General features: G+C 41.6%; 1 protein-coding gene across 11 annotated transcripts in view; it reads left to right on the top strand.

The window, feature by feature from the left end:
- SYNE1 (spectrin repeat containing nuclear envelope protein 1) overlaps positions 1-25,597 on the top strand; it is a 410,287-nt gene that overhangs the window by 350,344 nt on the left and 34,346 nt on the right. For 10 of the 11 annotated variants that reach the window (XM_045842725.1, XM_045842724.1, XM_045842726.1 and 7 more), the window contains 3 exons: positions 2,678-2,836; positions 5,760-5,926; positions 18,372-18,534. In XM_045842725.1, coding sequence (XP_045698681.1) covers positions 2,678-2,836; positions 5,760-5,926; positions 18,372-18,534 — 489 coding nt within the window. Of the gene's footprint in view, positions 1-2,677; positions 2,837-5,759; positions 5,927-13,635; positions 13,863-18,371; positions 18,535-25,597 lie in introns of those variants that run through there. The other variant, XM_045842732.1, reaches the window with a different exon arrangement.

Genomic DNA, 25,597 nt, shown 5'->3' with positions numbered 1-25,597 from the left:
GCAACGCAGTATGTTTATACCCTTGAGAAAACATAACTAAGTGCTAAGCGGATCAGTTTGAGGGTTTCCTATGAACCCAAAGAAAAAGAGGTCAGCGTTCCATGCAGCTTGTCATGCAGCTTAAACATTAGTTTTACAAACCAAAAGGAAAAGGTTGTCCCCATTATAAATGAAATCTTTTTGAAAAGCTTTTGGCGCCAACTCGCCACCGGTGCTTGGAGGCCACCCGCTTCCCTTTCAGCTCTTGCTCTGCGTAAGCAAACAGAAGCAGCAGTCCCAGTGTTGCTAAACGTTGGAAATGTGTGTTCAGGCTGCTTCGCAGAGATATCGGATACATTAATGTCAAGGAGAAAAAACTGAAAAGCTCAAGGAGTTCTCATGTGCAGGCGTAGAAGTCTATTAATGACCAACTTTTGTTAAGTCTCTAGTATTTACTGGTCCCTTTCTTAAATTATATTATTGATTATTCTCCTGTGGGCCTACTGTATTCCAGTACATAGGACAGTGCTTGGTACATCGTAGGTATGAGTTTACTACAAACAATAAATATTTTTATTGGATTTATTGGGTTGACATTAGTTAATAAAATTATATAAGTTTCAGGTGTACAGTTCTATAGTACATCATCTGTATGTGTTTTCGCCATGCAAAGTCCAGTCTCTTTCCGTCACTGTTTCTCCCCGCCGTACCCTCTCCTACCTCTCCCCGCCCCTCTTGGCCTCTGGTCATCACCGTGCTCATAGATGGTAAACATGCATGGAAGGATATTGGGATGAATGAAAGATTAATTTACAAATGAAAAAACTAAGGCTTAAAGAAGAGGAGTAACCTTGCTCGGATCATATTATTAGTAGGTGGTGAAGGCTGTTCTGAATCTCAGCTGCCTCTGGGTGTTTGATCATAACATATGACAGCCTGTATCAGAGACTCAAGTTTTGCTGGTCCTACCTCATACGGATTATAAACAAATGCCTCAAATGTGTCTTACCCTCTAACTCCCTGTCTCTTGCATGGGGATAATAATACCTACCTCTCAAGTAAATAGATACTATTTTTCTATCATGTGGTTTTTCCTTCCTGCAGATGTTGTTGAGAAAAGCCCTAGAATTCACTCTTGCCCGTGGCCAAGATTTGGCAGGGTGGGGAGAAGAAGGGAGAAGGTACACATAACGAGACCTGTTCATCTTAAGTCTCAAGGGCAGGAGTTTCTACTCTTTTCTGTGAAAATGGTTGCTTTGAGATCTTCCAATTAGCAAACTGTTAAATAGTTTCTGCTTCCACATCATTGAGCTAGAATGACTGGCCACACTCCTGACTCTGATGCTCTGTGAATGAAAGAGAAAAAGTCATATCCACCAGAAAATTCAAAACCATAGGGTCCCAGCATACTGTGCATTCTGCTGTCAGAATTGTAGAGAAAGGGGTTTCCAGAAAGAGGACGTGCACGCTTATCCTCAGCTTAACAGAGGTGAAATGTGTCTCCAAAGCTTTTTTTTTCCACTTTTTTTAAGATTTTATTTATTCTTAGAGAGGGAAGGGAGGGATATAGAAAGAGAGAAACATCAATGTGCGGTTGCTGGGGACCATGGCCTGCAACCCAGGCATGTGCCCTGACTGGGAATCGAACCTGCGACACTTTGGTTCGCAGCCTGCACTCAATCTACTGAGCTACGCGAGCCAGGTCCAAAGCTTTTTAACCTGTGTGTTCTTAGCCTTTTCCATTCCTACCAGTGTCCACCCCAGGGAAAGTCACTGCTCTTTGGCTGTTCCATGTTTTTCTGCCTCAAAGAAAACTTTAACTTTTTTAGTGAAAGTACAACCATCCTGTATGATGTTGACACCAAGCCAGCTGTAGTGTGAAGCTGGATCGAAAGTACCTGTAATAAGTGAATGGGCATGTGGCGCCTCAGGAGGCAAGTACCGGGCTCAACGTCTCCCCCTGCTGTTTATCAGCAGACCTCGTTGTGACACTGTGCTGGAGAGCAGTGTTCCTGGGGCTGAACCGCAGGGAACTGGTGCAGACACCGGCCCGCAGTGTCCGAGTCATTATGGATGAAATGAGACATTCACACGGACTACTGAGCCCGGTGGAGGAAAAGGGACAGCATGGCTTTTCTCTCAAGGGGAGCAAAAGCCTTAGCCCTTGCCATGACAGGCCTTTATTGGGTTTCTCCGCACAATACATGATGGTCCTCGTTTACTATCCACAGGTTCACTTTAGGTGGTTAGCTTTTACAGAAAACAAAGGAGCCAATGCTGCTAGTCACATCACAGAAGAGGGATATTTGCAAATGAAAAGGCAAAAGTGGTTGAACCAGTTAAACTCATCCTTGGAAGGTTTAGCATGGATTTTAGGAAGTTACTTTGCAGTAAACGTCCTCAATTCAGAGTAAGGGAGGTTTTTAGCAAGAGCAAGACTCAAAGCGGCCTAGACACATTGCAGGCCTGATTCCCCACGGGAGAACCTATCCGTGGGCGTGGGTCCTGTGCCCTGTGTCCAGGGATCCAGAGATCCCTGCAACCCTGGGATCTCTGAGTGGGAGCTGGGCCCACACCATGCAGAACGGTCTCCTACAGGGAACTATCAGTCCCCCTAGTAGAGCTCACTGGCTGTTTCCCACAGGGCATGAGTTACACTGATTTTTCTTTGCATTTTCTCTCTTGTGTGACTTTGCAGCTCTCCCTAAGGCGGCAGCAAGTCGGTGAGAGACTGAACGAATGGGCGGTCTTCAGTGAAAAGAACAAGGAGCTTTGCGAATGGCTGACTCAGATGGAAAGCAAAGTTTCCCAGAACGGAGACGTCCTCATTGAAGACATGATAGAGAAGCTCAGGAAGGTATGGACCGCCTGGCTACACGTGCGCCTCCCCTTCCTCATGCTCAGGCATCCTCCTGATGGGTACCGAAGGTGACTTTGCTGATAGTTACTTTCCTGTCAAAGGAGCCCGCTATCACAGGCATTTTATATTTTTAATATAAAATCAACTTGCATGGAAAGGCTTCCTTTTTAATGTAAAAATACAGAGAATATTTTTTATTTTTTGTTTCTTTTTTAAAATTTTTAATTTTATTTTTCAATTACCATTTACATGCTGTATTTGTATTAGTTTTGGATGTACAGCATTGTGGTTAAACAATCATAAACGTTCAAAGTGTTCCCTTGCATAGTTCAAGCATCCACCTGGCATCATACATAGTTATTACAGTAGTATCAACTGTATTTTCTATGCCTCACCTCACATCCCCAAGACGGTTTTGTAACTGTCAATCTGTACTTCTCAATTCCCCCACCTCTTTCCCCCAGCCTCCCAGCCCCCTCCCCTCCGGCAACCACCAGTATGTTCTCTGAGAGTCTGTTTCTGTTTTTGTTTTGTGTGTTCATTTATTTTGTTCTTTAGATTCCACACACAAGTGAAATCATATGGCATTTTTCTTTCTACAGGGAACACTTTCAGTTTGTTGTGAAATAGATTATTTGCTGAGAATGTTCAGCGTGTTGGAGTTTTAGTTGCCTGTTCAGTGGGCAGCATTTATGTGTAGGAATTAACATCACAAGAATTAAAAGAAACATAGAATTTCTCATAGAATTTCTCTGAGAATTTTGGTTTAATGTGATTTTCAAGTTATAGATGATTATTTTTTTAAAAAACAAATTAGTTTTGTATTCTTTTTTTTAAGATTGTATTTATTTATTTTTAGAGAGGGAAGGAGGGAGATAGAGAGAGAGAGAAACATCACTGTGTGGTTGCTGGGGGTCATGACCTGCAACCCAGGCATGTGCCCTGACTGGGAATCAAACCTGCAACACTTTGGTTCGCAGCCCATGCTCAATCCACTGAGCTATGCCAGCCAGGGCTTCAAGTTATAGATGATTATTAAAGCATTTTACATATTCATATACACTCAGAACGTTCTTATGCCAATATAGGGCTGATCAAATTCACTAGCATTTAAAAATATTTTTGAAAATTTCAGTGGTATTTCCACATTGTTTTGAACGATGATTTTAATTTTATTTTAGCTTATGTTTCTCATTAGCACATGTCATGGCCTGATGTACAGCGTTTTCCCCATTTTCTTGTTCATTGTCTGTCTGCCCCACGGGGCTGGTAGTGTCACTGGAACAAGGACGTGGTCTGTTTTGTTCTCTGTCCCCTTCATCCAGGGTAATGCCAGCCTCTCATAAGCACTCAGTCAGAAGCTATTGAATGAATGAATTATAGTTCTATTCATTCTGAAAAGAAATGTACAAAGGTGTTAGGAAAAATATCTTTATCCATACACACATACACAGAGAAAAATAAAACCCTAAAAGCCAACATATAATATTAATTTACTTAAGATTGCGAATCCTAAGGATAAGCATTGGTCCAGTCAATATTGTAATTCTTTAAAATGTGAGCTCAGATGATAGGGATTTTATTTAGTCATCTCCTAAAGGCTCTGCCCTTTGCTGGTTCCTGAGTATCAGAGAACGTTCCACTAGGCATGACTGATGTGCCGTAGGTATTAGAGTGAAGTTCGCTATAGAATAAATTTTGTCTAAGTGTATTATATTCTAATTAATTTACTTCGTGAAATTTAAGTGTATAGTTTGGGGGTATGGAAGAAACTAGCTCTTAAACAAAATATAGCCATAATTTACAACTAGAGAAACTTTAGTTTTTTATCATTAATTTTGGTCCACTGTTTGGTACAATGTGGGGAATCATCTTTAAGTTATTAACTATACTATTTTCCGTATAGAATAAGTTATGAGGTTTAAAAAGAAGTCTTTATGAGTTTGCCTCTTGTGCTGTCTCTTTTGTAAAGGAAAATAATTTTGGTAACATACAAAGAAGTAATTAATAAGCAGACTGTAACCAAGATATTGGTGTCTACTGGCATTAACACTTAAAAACACTTTAATCTAAAAGACAGCCCAAGAGGATTATGTTGTGATAAATGCTATCTTAAACTTGGAGTAATTCCTTTGAAATAAATATTTCTCAATAAAATTACTTCATTTATGGTGAAACGGTATACCTATTAGTAAGTACACCCATTGCATTGGTCTTTGAATCCCACTTTGTTCAAGCAGCATAAAGACGAGGGTAGGTGGGGGTGCCGGCCTGAGGTTAGTGCTCAGTGTTAGGTTAGGCTAAAGTTTCACTGGCTCCTGTCATGCTCTGGGGGGCCTTCTGCCCAGCTCACTGACTTGAGAGGGTGGCCCTGTCACCACACTGACTTTAGAGCAAGAGAAAGTGAAAATGTTTATGCTCCTATAATGCCTCTCTTTTTATATTTTCTGCATAACAGAAGCTTAAGTCAAAAACAGAAAAGTTGATTTGAAAGACTGGGTCTTGTCACTGTGGCAAGACAGAAAGAGGGTCATTGGTCAGGGAATGCAGGCAGAGGTGGCAGGGAGCTGCCCTTCATGTCACTTTGACCAGGCCATTTCGTGGCCCACCCCTTGCAGATGGGTCCTGTGGACCCACAGCGACCTTTACCCACAGCAGTCCGTAAGATGAGCTAGTGAAGAAGCTGGGTAATTGAAGAAAAGTTTGTCTATGTAAACATTCAGCCTGGGCTCTGCACACGTAGTGAAAATCATGGGTTCCGCTCCGTCTTGTGCACCTGGATGGATATTCACACGGTGTTCCTCTTGCTAAAACTATTTCCAAGCAGTAGAAAACTGTAATTATCCTGTTTCTAGTAAAGCCAGGCTGCATGGATCAAGAATACGCTTTCTGAACTCGGCAATTGCTATTTATTATGCAGGATTATCAAGAGGAAATTGCTGTTGCCCAAGAGAACAAAATACAGCTCCAACAAATGGGAGAGCGCCTTGCTCGAGTCAGCCATGAGAGCAAGGCCTCCGAGATTGAATACAAGCTCGGCAAGGTGAATGACCGGTGGCAGCACCTCCTGGACCTCATGGCAGCCAGGTAAAAGGGGACCTCAGTCAACAGGACGCATGTGTGCACAATTTTAAAGCATTCAGCTTGCCATCCTTTCAGCTAAAGATGACCCAGTAGATCTCTCTGTGTTTTTATTCTACCATTTTAATTCACTTTCATTAACTTTATTTTTTTGGTATGAAATTTTATTTATTTTTTAATTGTTATTCTATTACAGTTGTCCCAATTTTCCACTGTTGGTCTTCCCAGCCCCGCCCACCCCCGCTCCCAAAGTCAATCCCCACCCTGTTGTCCATGCCCGTGGTTTATTTATACTTGTTCTTGAACTAGGCTCTTGCCCTTCTTTCCTCCCTTATCTCCTTCCCCACTCCCCTCTGGTCACTGCCAGTCTGTTCCTTGTTTCCATGCCTCTGGTTCTGTTTTGCTGATTTGGGTTTTTTTGTTCATTAGCTTCCACTTATAGGTGAGATCATATGGTATTTGTCTTTTGCTACCTGGCTTAATTCACTTAGCATAATGCTCTCCAGTTCCATCCATGTTGTCCTGAAGAGTAGGAGTTCCTTCTTTCCTTCTGCTGCATAGAATTCCATTTGTGTAAATGTACCATAGTTTTTGATCCACTCACTTACTGATGGGCATTTAGGCTGTTTCCAGCACTTGGCTATTGTAAATTGTGCTGCTATGAACACTGGGGTGCATAGGTTCTTTGGAATTTGTGTTTCAGGGTTCTTAAGGTACAATCCCAGCAGTGGAATTGCTGGGTCAAAAGGCAGATCCATTTTTAGTTTTCTGAGGAAATTCTGTACTGTTTTCCACAGTGGCTGCACCAGTCTGCATTCTCACCAACAGTGTGCTAGGGTTCCCTTTTCTCGACAACCTTGTCAGCACTTATTATTTGTTGATTTGTTTGATGGCCATTCCGACCAGTGTGAAGTGGTATCTCACTGTGGTTTTAATTTGCATCTCTCTGATGGCTAATGATGTTGAGCATCCTTTCTTAAGCCTATGGGTCTTCTATATGTCCTCCTTGGAGAAATGTCTGTTCAGGTCCTCTGCTCCTTTTTTAATTGTGTGGTTTGTCTTCCTGGTGTTGAGTCATGTGAGTCCTTTATATATTTTGGAGATCCAACCCCTGCCCAAGTATCATTGGCAAATATGTTTTCCCACTTTCATTAACTTTAAAATTCTCTTTATTTATAAATTTAGTGGCATTTGCATTTAGCTGAATGGGAGAAATACATATTCCATCAAAATTTATTCCTAGGGGAAAAATTTTTTTTATTTCAGACCTTCATGCGTATTCAACTACCTCTAAGGAAGAAAGTGAAACTGGTTTATAGTAATAAAATTTAAAAATAAAAAATAATTCATCACATTCCTACCATATTTCTGGTTACCAGCGAATAAATCTAATTATTGCCACTGCTTTATTGTAAAAATAATCTGCTGCTTTATTGTACAATAATTCTGTGCTTAGCTTGAATTCTTAGCTTAGCTTAGCTGTAAGTGTCTGCCTCATATGTTGGAGGAATACTACATTTACTTTCTGTTGCAGAAGGGCAGGGTGAGTAAAAAGGACAAAAGTCAAAAATGAAAATATATAAGGTCTTTACTAGCGTGTATAAGTCTGATATGATTGAATGAGGCACTGTGTTATTTGACATGCAAAGAGGAAATGACCAAGTAGATGTTTTACTGTAGGAGAACTTTGCTACATGTTGAACGTGGGCTCCATGCAGAGCAGGGATCTCTGTCCATCCTGCTCACTGTATATCACAAACACCAGGAACTGTGCCTGGATGTAATTTGGACTCAATGGATATTTGGATGAATGAATGAATGAATGAATAGATGCTTGCAGATTTGAATGGATATTCTTCTTTATGGCAGTTAGGAGCCTTAGGTAACAACTGCTTTTGATTCACAGCTGTATGATTCTGATTTTGAAGCTATCCCCCAATGTGCTTTAAAAAGTTATTTAATCAAAAGTATATATACTTTTTTGCATCCAATATTATTTTGTATTAGTTTCGGGTGTACCGCACAGTGGTTGGGCAATTACAGACTTTACAAAGCACTCCCCCGATAGTTCCAGTCCCCACCTGGAACCATACGTAGTTATTACAGTATTACCGACTATTTTCCCCATGTTGTACTTGACATCCCCGTGACTCTTGTTACTACCAATCTGCACTTCCCAACCCCTTTGCCTTTGTCACCTGGGTTCCTTGCCTCAGCCGTGCTGCGTAAAGATGGACATGAAATAGTGCCTGTTGAGTGCTGCGTGCCCACGCAAACTGCCTGTGGACATGACACTTTCTACGTTAACTGTATTTTCTTTCTATAAGGGAGTTACCAAAGAGGGTCAAATTAAAGACGAAGGTGAGATTATGGTTCACTTTATTTTAATGAAACAAAAATGGAGTAACTGTTCATCTATTTTCAGAATGTGTAACGATCGCACCGTAGCAGCTAACAACTGCTGAACCCTCAGTTTGTGCCAGTGACCACGCTTCAGGCTTCGTGCACATCTTCTCGTGCGTTATTCACAGCACGCTTTGAAGTGAGCTTTATTAGTACACCCATTTTCCAGATGCGGAGGCTGAGGCTCCGGTTTGCTCATGGGCACTTAACGTCCTGAGTGGCAGAGCCTGTGCTCCCTGGCTCTGCAGCCCATGTTCTGGAGCACCGTGCTCTCCTCCCTGCCAAACTTAGGACTTCCCTGTCCCTGTTCTGCAACATGCAGCTCAAAGGGAGTAAATTCTGTTATTTATGTCAGCAACCTAAATTATTCCCAATCTTTTGTTTGTAAAGTACTGATGATGGAACTGACGGGTAGGTTTTGAGGCTACACAGAGAGAAGCCCTTTCTTCAAGGAGTTCATGGTGGGAATACAGACAGGCGAAGAAATCAAGTAGAATGGCGAGCCAAATGCTCTAGTAATGAGTATTTCTCACTATAAAGAGGTGGAAGCATGTGGTTCAATGAAAGCTTCTCTAGTTTTTAGGCCTAAGTCGCTTTAGAATCCCTGCGCTGTAGCAGTGTGGGCTCCTCAGTCAGCAGTAACAAAATCTCATTTCAGAAGGAGAAATCGAAGCTCCTCGTACTGTAAACGCCCTCCGTAGGGAAACCACGCTCTGGGTAAAGGTCCCTGGATCATTTCCGTCTACTTGTGAGTCATGGGTTGGCGCGCACTGCCGTGAGCCCAGTCAATGTAGTTAATATTCTTCTTAAAAACACTTTTAGCGGCTCAGTGATGCAGAATGAGGGGATGTACTATGTCAGAGACGTTTTACATTTAATTTGATATGATTTCATTGGAAGCTGCTAGCTTCGTGTATGCCCAGCAGTGAACCAACAGGTCAAACAAATTAGGTGCTTCCTCCTCAAACTCACGTTCATTGACAACTTTAATGTCTGGTTGTTCACAGGAGAATTTTCTACATGTTAGTTTACTTTTTTTTCCCCCCCAAAAAATGCATTGGTAAACTTGAATCAATGACATATTTCTAAGGCACACATACTTTGCACTATAGTCACTAACATGCTCATGTTTCTACCTGTGTGGAGTCCCATCACACAGATACAATTCAATTCCTGCAGGAGGCTTTCGTGTATCATGTGTTGCCGATTTCTAACCGCCTTCTTCCAAAGTGAACCAGATGATGTATTGACCATTGATTTGCCCTGGAGTTTTTAATGCCACACGGTATTCATAGTCTCCTTGAAGCCTTTGTTTCCTAAACGACCCTCCGTCACATTTGCTTTCCATTTCCTTGGCGACCGGAGTTTCACTAGTGCGCGGGCTCAATGACCATCGCCCAACACCCATCTTTGAATGTGTCCTGCCAGCTGAAATGCTGAATTTCTCTGATTCAGTCTCACTCACCCCACTTCCTCTTCCAGCTTCGTTTCACGCTGATTCATTGTAACAAGACATAATCTATTTTTACCTTTTGATATTTCTATGTGTTTTCGTGCTCTTGTGGGAATGGAAAAGCTATTTTTGAAGGAAATCATACTTTCGGGCAAACAGCTTCCCAGCTAACAGAAACATGGAAAAGAGAGAGAGAGAGAGAGAGAGAGCGAAAAAGAGAAAAAAAAAAACATTCACCGATACTAATCTTACTGCAACATACAAATAGAATACGGAGTTGAGTGTCGTCTTCCATTCCCCAGTGGATTAACTTAGACCACTCTGAGTACAAAATAGATGTGTTTTGCATTGCATTTTTAAATTGCCGCCAAGCATTGTCAGTATTTTAAGGCAATACAAGTTACTCAGTTACTTTCAGGGCTCCATGGAGAATAGTCTAGGATCCTTCCCATACTTTCTAGACCCGCTCAGTCCAGTACAGCAGTCACTAGCTACATGTGGCTACTGAAATTTACTGAAATGGAATATAATTAGAGTTTAATTTTCATTCTAGTCAGTTGTACTGGCCACATTTCCAGTGTTCCATAACTACATAAGGATGATGGCTGTGTTATTGGGCACTGCCGATAGGAAATATTTTCATTAGCCCAGAAAGTTGTACTGGTCAGCACTGGCTAAGACAATTGGAAGCCTTTCTGAGTCCTTGTTTTCATCAAGAGTCAACATGAGAAACAGTCTTCACTGTAATTCCTATAAAACTGTCTTCAAGGGTTCTGGCTTTCCTTCCCTCAGTGAACCCTCTGCAAAAAGCCACACAGAGATTTTTCCAGAGCTCAAGACTGACAGGAAGTCTGTCCGGCGGCATCAGTCACTCTGTGCATCTTATACAGACAGTGCACTGTGCCACTGTTTCCATCTTTGGGTCTAGCAGGGTCACCCTCAAGTTATTGGCTCTGTTGCAATGACTTAAAAAATTAACTGGATCCTCTAGTACAGTGTATTCTTCTTCCCTTCATCAAACCTAAAATCTCCATCGCCAAAGCAAAAGTGCACATTAGCCCTGGCTGGCGTAGCTCAGTGAATTGAGCTCGGGCTGTGAACCAAAGTGTCGCAGGTTCAATTCCCAGTCACGGCACATGCCTGGGTTGCAGGCCACGACCCCCAGCAATCGCACATTGATGTTTCTCTCTCTCTCTCTCTCTCTCACTTTCCCTTCCCTCTCTAAAAATAAATAAATAAAATCTTTTAAAAAAACAAAGAAAGTGCACATTAGTTACTTGCCTCCTGTTTTTCTCAATAACACTTTCATTGAGATACAATTCATGTATGATACAACTCATCTATTGAAAATGTTCAGTTCAGTGATTTTTAGTTTACTTACAGAGCTGTGCATTCATTACCACAGTCGATTTTGAAATAGTTCCTTCACCCCAAATAAAACCCCTGTTACCCATTAGCAATCAGTCTTTCCCTCCACCCACCCTCCTTCCCCCAGCTCCAGGCAACCACTGATCCACTGTCTCTGTAAATTTACCGGCTCTGGAGGTAAATTTACCTGCTCTCGGCTTCAACTGCCTGAGTTATCACATGTTCCTGCTTCACCTGAACTGCCATGTTGCCGCCTGTGTAAAAGGTGACTAGGAGGATTCACTGAGACAGTGCCTGTAAACCACGGAGCTCTGTGAAATGCTCACTAAACGTCAACTCTCACCCCAGAGGGGCGTTAGAGGCTCTGCTTTAGGGGCAGGTGAACCTAGTATGTAGTGCAAGAAAGGCTCCTTGACGCTGCAGCAGCTGGCTTGCAAAGGGGTTTCAGGCTAACAGGGGTTCCACCCATGCTAAAGGAGAAAGCAAACCTCAATCTTGGAATCTGTGGCTGTTATTACCTCATGGCGGTCAATTCAGAAGTGTCTGGCCAAGATCCGCAACGCGATGATGCAGAAAGCATGGAAACAGCACAAAACTAATCAAGAGTCCACAGTTTAGTCTACCTTGTTGTCTAGCTGTGTGACCTAAGGCTTACTGCATAACCTCTCTGAGCCCCAGAATCCTCATTTTCAAAATGTTCATTAAAATGATTGTCACATCTCCAATGAGATAACCCAAGGGAAAGGACCATGTATTTTATAAAATGCTATATAGGCTATCTTGTTCTTTTACATAACTACAGAGTAGTTATTGTCTTAATATACCTTGACTTATCTAATACTTTCCCTATTGGTGGACATTGACATTGTTGCCATTTTTTGCTGTTAGCACAATTGTGTCTTTAGAGACTTGCGTTATAGTTAGTACATTGGATTCAATATATTGTTCCAATGATAATGAAAAAAAACCTTTGTGTAACCCATGAGGAAAACAAAGTAAAATAAAAAGGAATTAACCCAAGGAAAATGATGCCAACAACATTTTTAAAGATATCAAGTTTTGAAAAATATTAGTCATAATCAAGAAAAAATAAATGTGTCTACTCTTATGGATTCATGACCAATATATTCCTTTAAGCAAAGCTTACATGTTTATATTCCTGATTGTAAAAAATAACTTAGAGAAGTAATTATTTTATTTAAAAACCACAATAGACCATCTTTAAGTAGAAAGGGTTGAAAAATAATTTTATAACTAAGTATTCTGGAGTAAATTTCTTAAGTAAAACACAGCTTGGGGTATTTTTTAAAAAAATTTGTTAAAGATTTTATTTTTTGGAGAAAAGATTAAGGAAGGGAGGAAGAGAGGGAGAGAAACACTGATGAGAGAGAGAAACATCTGTCCTCTCACATGGCCCCAGCGGGGGACCTGGCCCCCAACCCAGGCATGTGCCCCGACTAGGAACCTAACTGGCGACCTTTTGGTTTGCAGGCTGGCACTCAGTCCACTGAGCCCCACCAGCCAGGGCCCGGTTGCATCTTTTACAAGGAAAATGTGTTTCTCTTTTGAAAGCAGTCAGCTCGTACAACCAGAACCAAATGTCTTGTTTTATTTTACTTGCAATTTATTATATAGGCCTTTTAAAAAGAACCTGTCAAATGTTATGTATTTAGCTATAATTTATTGGTGTGTATGTATACCTTAATTCATAAAGGATTAAAGCAGCCAACATTAGTCACATTGTATTAAATTACCAGTAATTAATAATGTGGGAGTTTGTTTTCTTTAAAAAACTTAAATTATGAAATTAACATAGACTCTGTAGAATATTTGGAAACTTTTGAAATTCACAAAAGAAAAAAAAAGTTACCTGAAATCCCACCAAGCAAATGAACAGATGTTTTTATAGTCATCTTAAAATGAACATGTCATTTGTATCACACTATATAATTATTTTTAAAAGGACAAAGGCTTTGAATATGTAAGTGGAGAGTAATAGTTCCTCATTATCATCCACGCTCAAATAGCCTACTCAAAGGTAAGACCACGCACTTTCCCACAGAATATCTTTTCCTCCCCACCTTCCCGAACACCCTCTAAAACCCCTACTCACACCACTTGGCCAGCTTAGGAAACTGAAGAAAAAGAGAAGTTACTCCTTTTTGCCACTGCACTTGGCTGTACTTGCAGAGGCTGTGTTTATTTGCATTTGGATGATTAATCTTTTTCAAATATTTTTTTCCAAGTGAACAAATAGCCCACAAGAAAAGTTGCTGGTCCTTCCAGAGCGACGGAGCGTCTGCGGCCGGCCTTATTTTTGAGATCCTTCTTTCTTTAGACCCAGTGCCTCCCCCTCCTTGCAGATTACCCTGAGCCTTCCCCCCCCTCACCCTCGTGGCCTACATTCCAGGAGATCAAGCCTGGCACATGTTAATGAATGTCGGTTTTATTTAGAAACATGACCACTTGTCAGTGCTCAGTGTCATATTATCAGGCAGAGACTTACCAACATTTGTCTGGAGTGAACCTTTTCATACTTCCAAACACAGACAAGGGGACACTTTCATCCCCACGCAGGACTCAGCCTTTTGCTCCATGAGACCTAACTTTTGCAGGTGGAAGCTTCATGGTGGTGGCGGAAGCTCCGTGTGCTTGGAGGATGGCGGAGGACGGCTGTGCGGACGCAGATCTCCCAGAGTGTAACTGCGATGTCACAAGGCAGGCATCTCCTCGAGTTTCTTCCATTGTGCATAGCTTTCGTGTTACGTGGGCTTTATAGGTTAGAGGCTGGAGCTTTACTCTGTAGTTGCCTTTGCCAATGTTAAGTGGAGAGGATTGGGGCGAGGAGATTGCTGGCTGGGGACTCCTGAGAGTTTGTTGTTGGTTGGTTTTCTTGTCCGCCTACTGGGCACGTGGAGCTGGATGAAAAGGTTAATGAACTTGGTTATGGCTCGGCATGCCAGGTGTCTCTGGACTGTATGCGTCATCCGAGGGACATGGCTACTGTAGAGCCTGAGACACAGGAAGGAGATTCAGAAAAAAATCCAGTTAGTCCATCATTTGCTATTTAAAGGACAGGCTCCTGATGGAACTGAAATTCAGCCTTCACCGCTTCACAGCGCTGTAGCTGAAAGCTTTCCCTTTGTTAAATGCAAGTCTACTCATGTTTTAGGGGCCTGGAGGGTTTTATGTATGAGAAGAAGTTGTTTCTGGTTAGGTTTGTCAGTAGGTTGTGGTCACTACCAAGTATAAAGATCTTAAAACATGTGCAAAAGAAATTTGTATCTAAAATAGTAACGTAGGCAAGTGTTTATTTCATGGTTTTTCCAGTTACACTATCATTGTCTCAATAATTTTCATTTGCTTCTTTAAAATGTCTCTCTTGTTGCCTCCTAACATCCCCCCAATAAATTCCTATTGTCAAATAGGATTTATTAATGTTACTTTTGGTGCTATGTGTATTGAGAATATAAATTTTTGGTTTTGGTTGATGGATCTACTAAATAATTTGGAAGGAAAGTAGTGAGATATTATCTATCTTTCTATTGATATGCGTGTGCGTGTGTATATATATTCATGTGACAATGTTAAGGATTAAGAAGCTGGACAAGTGGATTTAGTAGCAGACTCCTTCTTCAGCAAGGTCAAGGGCCGATAAGGCACATTGGACTGTAAAGGAGACCCATAAGGGGACCCATAAGGGGTCTCCTTTCAGAATTCATCAAGAAAATGAATTTTAGTGCAAATAAACCAAGCTGCAGGGACTTCCAGATTTAACAGGCCTGTAAACTTACCTAGCCTTGTAATGTCTGTAGACATCTACTTTGAATTATAATCCTGCATGCTACCCAAAAGAATGTTGCTCAAACTTCTTATAATGCCAGATAAATAAAAATAATTGTAATACTCTATCCAAGGATTTCCTTTAAAGAAATGATGGGAAAAAGATGGATCCTTTCTCTTAAAAAGTGATCCTTGCCCTTCAAATACGAAGTTTAATAAACTCAGGAAGATGCACGGGGGTTCGCTAGCCATTCTCTCTCAGCTCACATCTGTCCCCCGCAACACACACACACATTATATTTTGCTGTTTGTAGTCAAATACACTTTTTAAAAATGTGAAAGGAGAGCCACTTAAATACTCACCCCATTGACTTTGCTAAAATTTACACATTCACTTGAAAGAGGAACTTGGCCCCAGTGGATTATATGAACAAGCATTTCCATGTCACAATGCCCTTGACATATTGCACACTAACTCTGACCATTGGAACTCATTCAACATTATACAAGATAGCTAATCCTGTAAATTATTTGGCCAATGTAGACAATATCCAGTGAAACAGTGTTTACTCCCATCTCTTTGTGCCTTGGATCTTTTCATCATTTTTGCCAGCAAATTTTGAATCAAGAAAATGAATTTTAGTACAAATAAACCATTTGCAAATGGTGGACTTAAAGGAAAATTTAAATATATGTTTAGTATCAACTAATTGGCACCAAATAAATTTAAAAATAAATTACACTACCTAAGTAAAAGTATCTTACTTAGAATGGTGATTATTAATATTTAGCAGGCATTTAGGAAGTATACAACTTTGTGCTACACTTAGCATGGCAGGGAAGAGGGAGAAGCAAAAGTGGAAATTCACAGCTCCAGCTCTCCAAGGAACTTACCATGAGGGAGAGAACCTTGTGCAAAAGTAATGCCAGGGAGTTTAAGTAACGGTGAGGAGGAAGCAAGCACCGCGGTACTCCTCTGGCCTCTGGCTCCAAACACAACCTGGAAGATATTACAAGGTTGTCATAAAACCCCATCCGAAAGTGTAGTCAGCACCCCAGTCTTACCGACTCTGAGGACAGGAAGCTGCTCGAGTGGGAGAGGTCCCCGAGAGGACGTTCTCACCGGGGGGAAACCAGGACAGGCATCTTGGTGCAATGAGCCGTCCTTCGGGCCTGTTGCAGTGGGCTTATTGATGGTAAACGATCCTTTCACTTTGGGCCGCCACGCTGCTGGCCAGGGCCTTGTGCACGTCCAAGCCCATGCTGAGGGCTTGGCTGGAATGCTCCCCCTGCGCTTGGCGCCCAGCAGCCGTTCTGAAACTGCCATTCACTGACTGACACCCAAGTAAGTGAATAGTGTCTTAAGAAAAGTGAACAGATTGTATGTAAAAGTTCTTGGCTAATTATTATTCAAGGCTGATACCTTGAAATGCCCTGGGGACACAGTACAATTTATATTTATAAGCTAATTAGAGAAGTCTTATTTTGAATGGAGTTGTGACTAATGATACACATATTGCAACACGTGCTTTCCATGCCCTGATCAATAGGCTATGTTGTGAAGTAGGACCATAATTTTTAAATACTTTTTTTTCAAAACAATATAAGGTAACGCACCTCAGAGTGTCTTTATGAACTGAATTGTTACTCAGATATAGGCATTATTATTATTATAATAATGAATGAAATATAGATATCATTAAGCACTGCCCATAGTGAAAATCCTTTTAAACATATTTGTGTGACAGAGGAAATTGACTGTGTCATGACTAGATTTTAATTTGAGACACACCGATTTTAGAAACTGTAAGAGAAGTGGTGATAAAGTTTTATGCAATTAAAAGTAACCAAAATGCTCAGAATACTTCGGTTATGAGACATTTTCTTCACAGCAGTGTTTCTTTTCCAAGGAAGCCTATCACAGTGGTCAGAGAGGGGTGTGAGGGAGGTGGGGGTGAGAAGCTGGCAGGTGCCTAGATCATTCTACAGGTGTGATACCATGTTTACTCTCCTTCACTGCTCCCTTTCTTAAAATAATTAACAATACTCCCCAACCATAAGTGTATTGTGTCACCCAGAAAACACCCAGTGGTTTCTGTTCTCTTGATGAACTATTTATTCACTTAGGTTCAGCAGGGCCTTCCTTACTGCCAGGTCACGGGTCCTCTTTGTAGGCCTGGTCATACTGTCCTGCTCTGCAGCGACCCGGTAGACCAGTAGTCCCCATTGTTAGTCTGCATAAGACTCCCGTGGAGTGCTTGTTAACAATGCACATTCCCTGGCTGCAAGCACAGAGTTGCTGGTTCAACAGGACTGGGTTGGCATCTAGGAATATGCGTGTATATGAGCAAACCTGGTGAACCTAATAGAGGAGGCTTTCAGATCATACTTTGACCCCACTTTCATTGGTCAATGTAGACCATACTTTCACTGGGCTTCAACTGTAAGCCAGCAGCACCTACACTAACTCAATGAACTCCGTCCTCTCCTCGGGACCTGAGAACTCCATTTCCATATGTGTCTGTCTACCTGATCCCTCGGACTCTTTATATCCAGAACTTAATGCATCCTTAGTTCCCAAGAACTTGTTCCTCATCCTGTATACTCTGAGCGGCAGCATCCTTCTAGACACCCAGCTGCAAAACACAGTGTTTCTAACTCCTTCTGCATCACATCATGCCAGTCCAAGAACATAGCAATCTTGTCCTCACCTCTGTTCTCACTGTTTCCCAAGTGTAGGCTTTGATGGCAGCCGATTGGACTCCTCTGAGTGGGAGGAGTGGGCGCTCACAACAGCCTCGCTTCAAACTTACATACTCAACATTAGAACTGGTCTTATCACTCTCTCGCTAATAAAACTTGGCAATTACACTTGGCTAATAACACTTGGCAAAGTGTTATTTATCTTTAACACTGCATTCCAACCCATCAGCATGTCACTACAGGTTGCTTATATCTTACTCTGGTCTACCCACGAGTCTTCTCGTGCTACCTCTTCATCTCCCCTCTGCCCTCATTTTCCAGCCACTGTGCCCAAGGCTCCTTGGTATTACAACATCGTGCCTTCAGAATCTCTGCTTTCTCCCAGGAATTCTTCATAGGAGTATAAACAGTATATTGTTTATGGAAATAACAATTTTTGTGACAACTATTAGGGTTCTATTGCCGATATATTATTATAGCTCTATTGAATATAATCATAGCCAGTATTTATTGACTTTTCTCCATGTACCCTAGAGTATTAGATGCATTTAAACCTCACAAGGACTCTTCATCTCCATTTTATAGATGAGGAAACAGAGACACGGGAAGGTTGGGTCACACAACCAGCAAGTGGCTGGGCCAGGATGGACTTGGGCTTTAGGCACTTTGACTGTAGAACTAGTGCCCCCTTCTGCTCGGGACCTTTCATGGACGCTGATGCTTGTCCTCCTCTGCCCGCAGGATAAAGAAGCTGAAGGAGACTCTGGTCGCCATTCAGCAGCTGGACAAGAACATGAGCAGCCTGAGGACGTGGCTGGCTCACATCGAGTCGGAGCTGGCCAAGCCCATCGTCTATGATTCCTGTGACTCGGAAGAAATACAGAGAAAGCTAAATGAGCAGCAGGTAAAACTCAAAGTGATTGAAGAAAATTAATACGCTTTTGAACATCTGTCCTCCAGGCCAGGACAGCAGGGTGAGTGTGGGAGGCAAATGGGAATGGAAAATCAGGAGGCGGCCAGGCGGGTTCAGTGAGAAAGGGGAGGCCTTGGCTGGACAGCTGCTTGGGACAGATGAGCTCTATGCCACCACAGAGTCAACTCTTTAGAAGCCAGGCCATCGTCGGGTCAGTGCTGTTGGTCCACCAGGAGCCATCCTAAGATGGTAGGTTAGGTTGAGCTGCAGTGATGTATCTAAAATAATCTGATGGTTTTGTTTGATTCTTTGTGGGTCACTGTCCCATCACCATAAACTTAGAAAGGGGCCATTTTTTCCTACATATAGTAGCATATGCAGAAAGCTGAGAGTGCATATTAGAGATTTTAGAGTCTAAAGTAATTCTGTTTAGCACATAGCCACTGCCCCTTCGTGTGTACCAAAGACAGCACATCTCACTGGTGTACAACACTGGGCCCACCAAAGCAAAGGGGGTGACCCTGAGAAGTGCACACAGGGGGATTTGCACCTCCCACTCCCCTTGCTTGTTCCTGCTAAGCAGAGAAGACTCCAGTTGTCATACGTAACACCATAAATCCCCTGAAGAAGGACTGCTACTCCGTGCCTTCAGACTGAAAATCACTGTCCACACTCTGGTTACTTTGATTAGTATTTAGGACACTATAGCCAAGTTGTTTAACTTAAAAAAATGTTTAACATATATATAAACAGACCTATTCCTGCAATCCTATGAAGTAGTTTCTATATTTACTTTATTTTGCAATCTATTTAAACCAATGAGAAGAGGTATTACAATATATATATATATATTTTAGGCATCAGGTTTACTTTGCTATTTAAATTAGCATTTGTTTTTAAAAACAATTGTTAGCGGGGTTTTCTTTTCAATTTTTTTAAAGTTAAATCCTCTAATTGACTTTTTGATGTTTAAAATTCTGGTGATTAAATTTGAGGAGGGTCATAGTTGGCCTTCAATAATTCAAGTTTCCTGAAGAACATGGTAATGATAACTACAGTGATAAAGTTAAAATCTAATGATTAGTATTGTCATTTAGCAAAGGTTAAGAAAATCAAAACAGTAAACACAGCAAATTGATTATATATATGTATAGACCTACCCACTTCCAGGACTCCAATAAAGTGATAGCAAAGGTCGGAAAAAAGTCGAAACTCACAGGGGCAAAGAGAGCAGAAGCGATAATAGAGATGACGGACATCCAACAGAACTCTGGAAGAAGTGAACAGGTGAATAATGATGGTGTTTGGAGACGGAGGAAGGAGAAACATGACTCATGCCAGAGCTCCAAGAAGGCTCGGAAATACAAGTGTTAAATCTGCAGGGCTTTAAAATGGAGGATTGCTCAGAAGTCTGAATAAGGAGTGATTGGACTTCAGATCCCACCCCCCCCCCCCACCCCACCAAGATCAGCTAGTCAGGCAGGGTTGCTTTGTTTTCTGCAGTAGGAGACTCAAAGATACGCTCCTGGAGAAGGCAGACCAGAGGGACTCAGGATGTGGGTGGGAGTCCCAGCCCCCATTGAGGCCGGAACCACAATATTAAAAACAGAGAGAAAGACTCCTTCCCAAGTGGTGCAACTCCCACCCACTGCACCAGATCCCACGGCGTCACTAGCCAGGTTTATACTGCAGCCAGGATTTAAGCAAGAGCTTAAGATTCTAATCCAGTTACTGGGTGCACAAACCCTATATGCATCCAGGAACAAACAAAACAAAGCAAAGCCATTATAAGATTTCAGAACATGGAGGATAAAGAGAAGAACTTGAAGGCTTCCAAGATGAAAGAGTCTGATTTGTCCAAAACAGTACTGGATGCTAGGAGACAACAGCACAGTACCTTACAGAAGTTAAGAAAACTGTGTCTAGCTTTTGAGTATTCCACCTGCCATTTAATGTGCAAGATATTTACCTCCTGTGAACACATGTGTAAGAAGCTAACGAAAGGTATGCTGCCCAGGCTGAAATGAGAGGAAAAACAATATCCCACCGAGGAGGAAGGGAAGGACATCCCCAGGATGTAGGGGAAGAGGTGCTCCAGGTGACAGTTTTACTGCAGCCTGGAGGGCACTCTCAGGAACGGAGGGCAGTCTGCTCCAGGACAGATGTCCCCAAGGAGGCAAACAGTTGAACTAGACCGCCTCACGGCCTTACCCACACGGGAAAGAGTTTTGTTATCTCCCGAGGAAAGGGAATAGAACCTAGCAGTATAAATTTTAAAGAGAAAAAGAGGAGAGAGAAGAGGAACAATGATTAAATCCAGAAAAACAGAAAGTTGCAGAAAACAATAAATATAACCATAGCCTATTTTGTTGTTCAAATGTGAAAAATAGCAAATAACCATAACCATGCAAACGACTATTATTGCTCTAGCTGTAAGATGTGCTAAAACAGTAATTGGAGTCCTGTGAGCCATGCAGGTTATTCTTTCTTGGCACTGGAAGCATCAATAATGTCTAACATTTGAAAATCAAGAAATATAAATGTGTTACTTAGACATGTGGAAGCCAAAAACAGAAGACAGAGCTCTAAGAGACGGAAATAATAAGAGGTGGCTGTTTCAGGGCATTACTTTGTTGGAAGCTTAGTGGTAATTTTTGACTTTTTAATATATTAATATGTGTTCACATTACCTTTCAATTAAATTTTAAATAAAAGTTTTTAAAATCCATATACCAGTGATTAAAAGTAAAGACTTCGTGGGTTCAAATCCTGGTTTCACCACTTTTCTGCATGCCCTGGGGCAAAGTCATGAACTGTTTCAGCCCTCAAATTTTTGTGTGTATTGACTCTGAATACATGGCTCATAGTGTTATTGTGGAAAATAACGAGAAAAGCACTTAGCACAGCACCTAGGGCAAAGTGGGTGCTTAGTCAGTTTTGTTTTAATCATGTGAGATTTACCATTTTCTCTGTGGATGATGTTTGACCACAATTCTGTAAAAACTGTAGCACTTGGGGTGCATGTTGTAACAGCCAGATAAATAAATGGCAATCTGTCTCCAAAGGGAAAAATTCTTTTTTTAAAAGATTTTATTTATTTATTTATTTTTAGAGAGGGAAGGGAGGGAGATAGAGAGAGAGAGAGAGAGAAACATCAATGTGCGGTTGCTGGGGGTTATGGCCTGCAACCCAGGAATGTACCCTGGCTGGGAATCGAACCTGGGACACTTAGGTTCCCAGCCTGCGCTCAATCCACTGAGCTACACCAGCCAGGGCGGGAAAAATTCTTAAATGGACACAGATTAAATTGATAAGAAATGCATTTTCTTTTATTTCCCCACATGGAGTTTTTGTATGTTTCTCTTGCCAATGGACTTAATTCTTGTAGACTTAATTGGGCAGAAATATATGGAGGCTTAACAGGGCTTCAGAGAGCATTTTGTCCATTTTTTTGTGTGTTATAGATGAAGAACAAATTCAGAGATGCTATATAGCCAATTCAAGACCATTACCAGTGGAGGTTAAAGCTAAAATTAAAATCTTTATCTGTATTACAGCACTTACATATAATTATAAAAGCCCTCAAGCTTTACTTTCTATATTGATTTTAACTAATGCTTGAGCAGAAGCACCAAGGGACTTTTTTCCAGTATTTACTTGGTCAGACTCCTGGAGGGAAATAAAAACATGCACCCGCCCCATGGCTGGGTTCTCTAAAACTTATAATTCACAGGTTGCCTCCAGCAACCTGTGAGTTACAGTTCTGCCTTTCACACCCCAGTACTGGTTCCACAGTGGTCTCCCTCATGAGTCTCTCCTCTGAGACAGATTCAAATGTATATGGAGGAGTGACATCACCAAGATGGCAACATAGGTTGTTTCTGACCTAAGTCCCCCTCACAAGAAGACCAACAAGCACCTATCCATAGACAAGACACCAGTGTGAAAATCCCAGAACCTGGGGGTGTGGCTGAAGCACCCACCCTGGATGACAGAGACCAGGAGGACCCATTTAGAAGGGTGAGAGGATTAGCTGCACTCTAACCATATCTCCCTCCCCAGAGTTGCACAGCATTGCGCTAAGAGCGCCCCCTGGACACAGAGAGAGCATTGCACCAAGAGGGCTCCTGGAGTCTACCTATGGTTTCTCCAGCGGGAAAAGAAAGGCCAAGGTGGACATCCAGCTCCCTCAGTATTGTAAGATGTTTCCCAGGGGACTCACTTGGGTCTCTCCTCATGGAAATCACTAGAGGAATCTGGGGGGGCTAGAGCACTGAGGATCAGACAGAACAAAGAAGAGGGGTGGGTCTTAGAGCAGCCAGTACTCAGATCTTGGTGGACTGCATTCCTGCTGGCAGCTGCGCCCAAGCAGAGATCTCTGCCCATCCGTAGAGCCCAATCGGTGGCCCCCATTGGTCTTGGAGTTCAGTTGACAGTTCTTCCTAATTTGAATCCCTGCACGAAGGGCCACACTGGCCTTTGGTGCCCTTTCTACTACCCCGTCTGAGCAGGGAAACAACTTCTCAGCCCTGCCCAACAGCTGAGCATAGCTTCCATCCTGTCACACCAGGAAGCCTGGCTAGAGAACCCAGGCAGCCACAGAGCCCATTCAATAGCCTTGCTTGAACAGGGAGCCAAGCCAGCAGCCCTACTCAGCTGTTCATCATAGCTTCTGGTCCCTGAATAGAGACCTTGGGCAGCCTCAGCGTCCAGTCCATAGCCCTGCCAGCCAAGGAGCCTAGACTACAACCCCTTCCAGCAGTGGAGTCCAACCTAGGGCCTTCTCTGATTGCTGAGTACAGCCTGCAACCTTGCCCAAGGAGATATCCCAGCCAGTGACTCTGCCCAATCACCAAGCATAGCCCACAGCCCCACCTGACAAAAAAGCCTGGACATCAACCCAACTTGACCATTAAACACAGTCTCCAGCCCCACCCACTGTCAGACACAGCAGGCAGCCCCAGATGAGAGAGGCTGGTCAGCGCCCTTGCCCAACAGGGTTGCATAGCCAGTGACCTACCTGATGGAAAAGCCCAGACTGTGGTCTCATCAACTCCAGGGCACAGCCTGCAGCCCTGAATGATCACAGAGCACAGCCTGAGGCCCATTCCAATTGCAGATCCCTGCCTGTGTCCCCACTGGAACACAGAATCCAGCCAGCAGTGTTATCTGGTCTGAGAGCACGACCTGAGACCCCAACCAACCAGGAGCAATTGCCCAACAGCTGCAATACCTGCCCCACTCGAAGTGTGGAAGGTTTTCCAGGATATGTTATATGTTAGGCTAGAGAACAAGTCTCAGCAAATTCAAAAACATAGAAATTATATCAAGTATTTTTTCCAGCCACAATATTAGGAAACTAAAACATCAATAACAGGAAGAAAGCTGGAAAATTCACAAATACATGGAAATTAAACAACACACTCCTGAAAAACAAATGGATCAAAGGAGAAATCAAAGGGAAGTAAAAATATCTTGAGATAAACAAAAAAGGAAACACAATATACCGAAATCTGCAGGATGCAGCAGAAGCAGTTCTAAGAGGGAAATTTATACTGATAAATGTGTACATTAAGAAAAAGAAAGATTTCAAATAAACAACCTAACTTTACGCCTTAAGGAACTAGAAAAAAAGAAAAAAACTAAGCCCAAAGTTGGCAGAAGGAAGGAAATAATAAAGATTAGAGCAGAAATAAATGAAATGGAGACTAGGAGAGCAATAGAAAAAATTAATAAAACTGAGTGGTTCTTTGAAATGCTAAACAAAATAGACAAACCTCTATGTAGACTAACCAAGAAAAAAGACAGAGGGCCCAAATAAATAAAAAGTGGAAATGGAAGTGGAGACATTACATGAAATACAAAGGATCATAAGAGACTACTGTGAAAAATTATACACCAACAAATTGGACAGCCTAGAAGAAATGGATAAATTCATAAAAACATACAACCTACCAAGACTGAATCAGGAAGAAATAGAATATCTGAACAGATCAATAATGAATACAGAGGCTGAATCAGTAATCAAAAAATCTCCCAATAAAAAATTCCAGTACCAGATGGTTTTACAGGTAAAGTTTGTCCAATATTTAAAGCCAATTTTTCTCATTCTTCAAAAATATTGAAAGGAACATTCTCATGTTATGAGGCCAGTATTACCTTGATACCAAAGCCAGGTGAGTACACCACAAGGAAACTATAGGGTAATATCCCCAATTAATATAAATGCAAAAATTCTCAACAAAGTACTAGCAAACCATATTCAACACCACATTAATAAGATCATACACTATGATCAAGTTGGATTCATTCCTGGAATGCAAGAATGGTTCAACATATCAAAGCAACAAATGAGATACATCACAGTACTAGAATGAAAGATAAAAATCATTTAATCATCTCAATAAATGCTGAAAAAGCATTTGACAAAACTCAAAAGTTTTTCCTCTAAGATCAGAAGTAAGAAGACAAGGGTACTCACTCTCACCAATCCTATTCAACATAACACTGAAAGTTCTAGCCAGAGCAATCAAGCAAGAAAAAGAAATAAGTGGCATCCAAATCAGAAGAGAAGATGTGGAATTGTCCCTGTTTGCATATGACATGATCTCATATATATAAAATGCTAAAGATTCCATCAAAAAACTTAGAGCTAATAAACAAATTCAGTAAAGTTATAGGATATAAATTCAATATACAAAAGTCAGTTGCATTTCTATACACTAACAGTGAATTATCTGAAAAAAAAACAATCTTTTTTACAATAGCATCAAAAGCAATAAAATACTTAGGAAAAGTTAACCAAGGTAGTGAAGGAGCTGTACATTTAAAACTATTGATGAAAGACATTGAAATGGAAAGAAGTCCCACATTCATGAATTGGAATAATTAATATTGTTAAAATGTGCATATAACCAAAGCAAGCTATAGATTCAATGCAATCCTTAGCAAGATCTCAATAGCACTTTTTACAGAAATAGAACAAATAACCCTAAAATTCATATAGAACCACAAAAGACCCCAAACAACCACAGCAATCTTGAGATAGGAGAGC

The sequence above is a fragment of the Phyllostomus hastatus genome, unplaced genomic scaffold (assembly GCF_019186645.2).
Source record: "Phyllostomus hastatus isolate PE091 unplaced genomic scaffold, TTU_PhHast_1.1 phas_contig_40, whole genome shotgun sequence".
Taxonomy (NCBI): domain Eukaryota; kingdom Metazoa; phylum Chordata; class Mammalia; order Chiroptera; family Phyllostomidae; genus Phyllostomus; species Phyllostomus hastatus.
This window is presented reverse-complemented; position numbering and strand designations above follow the sequence as displayed.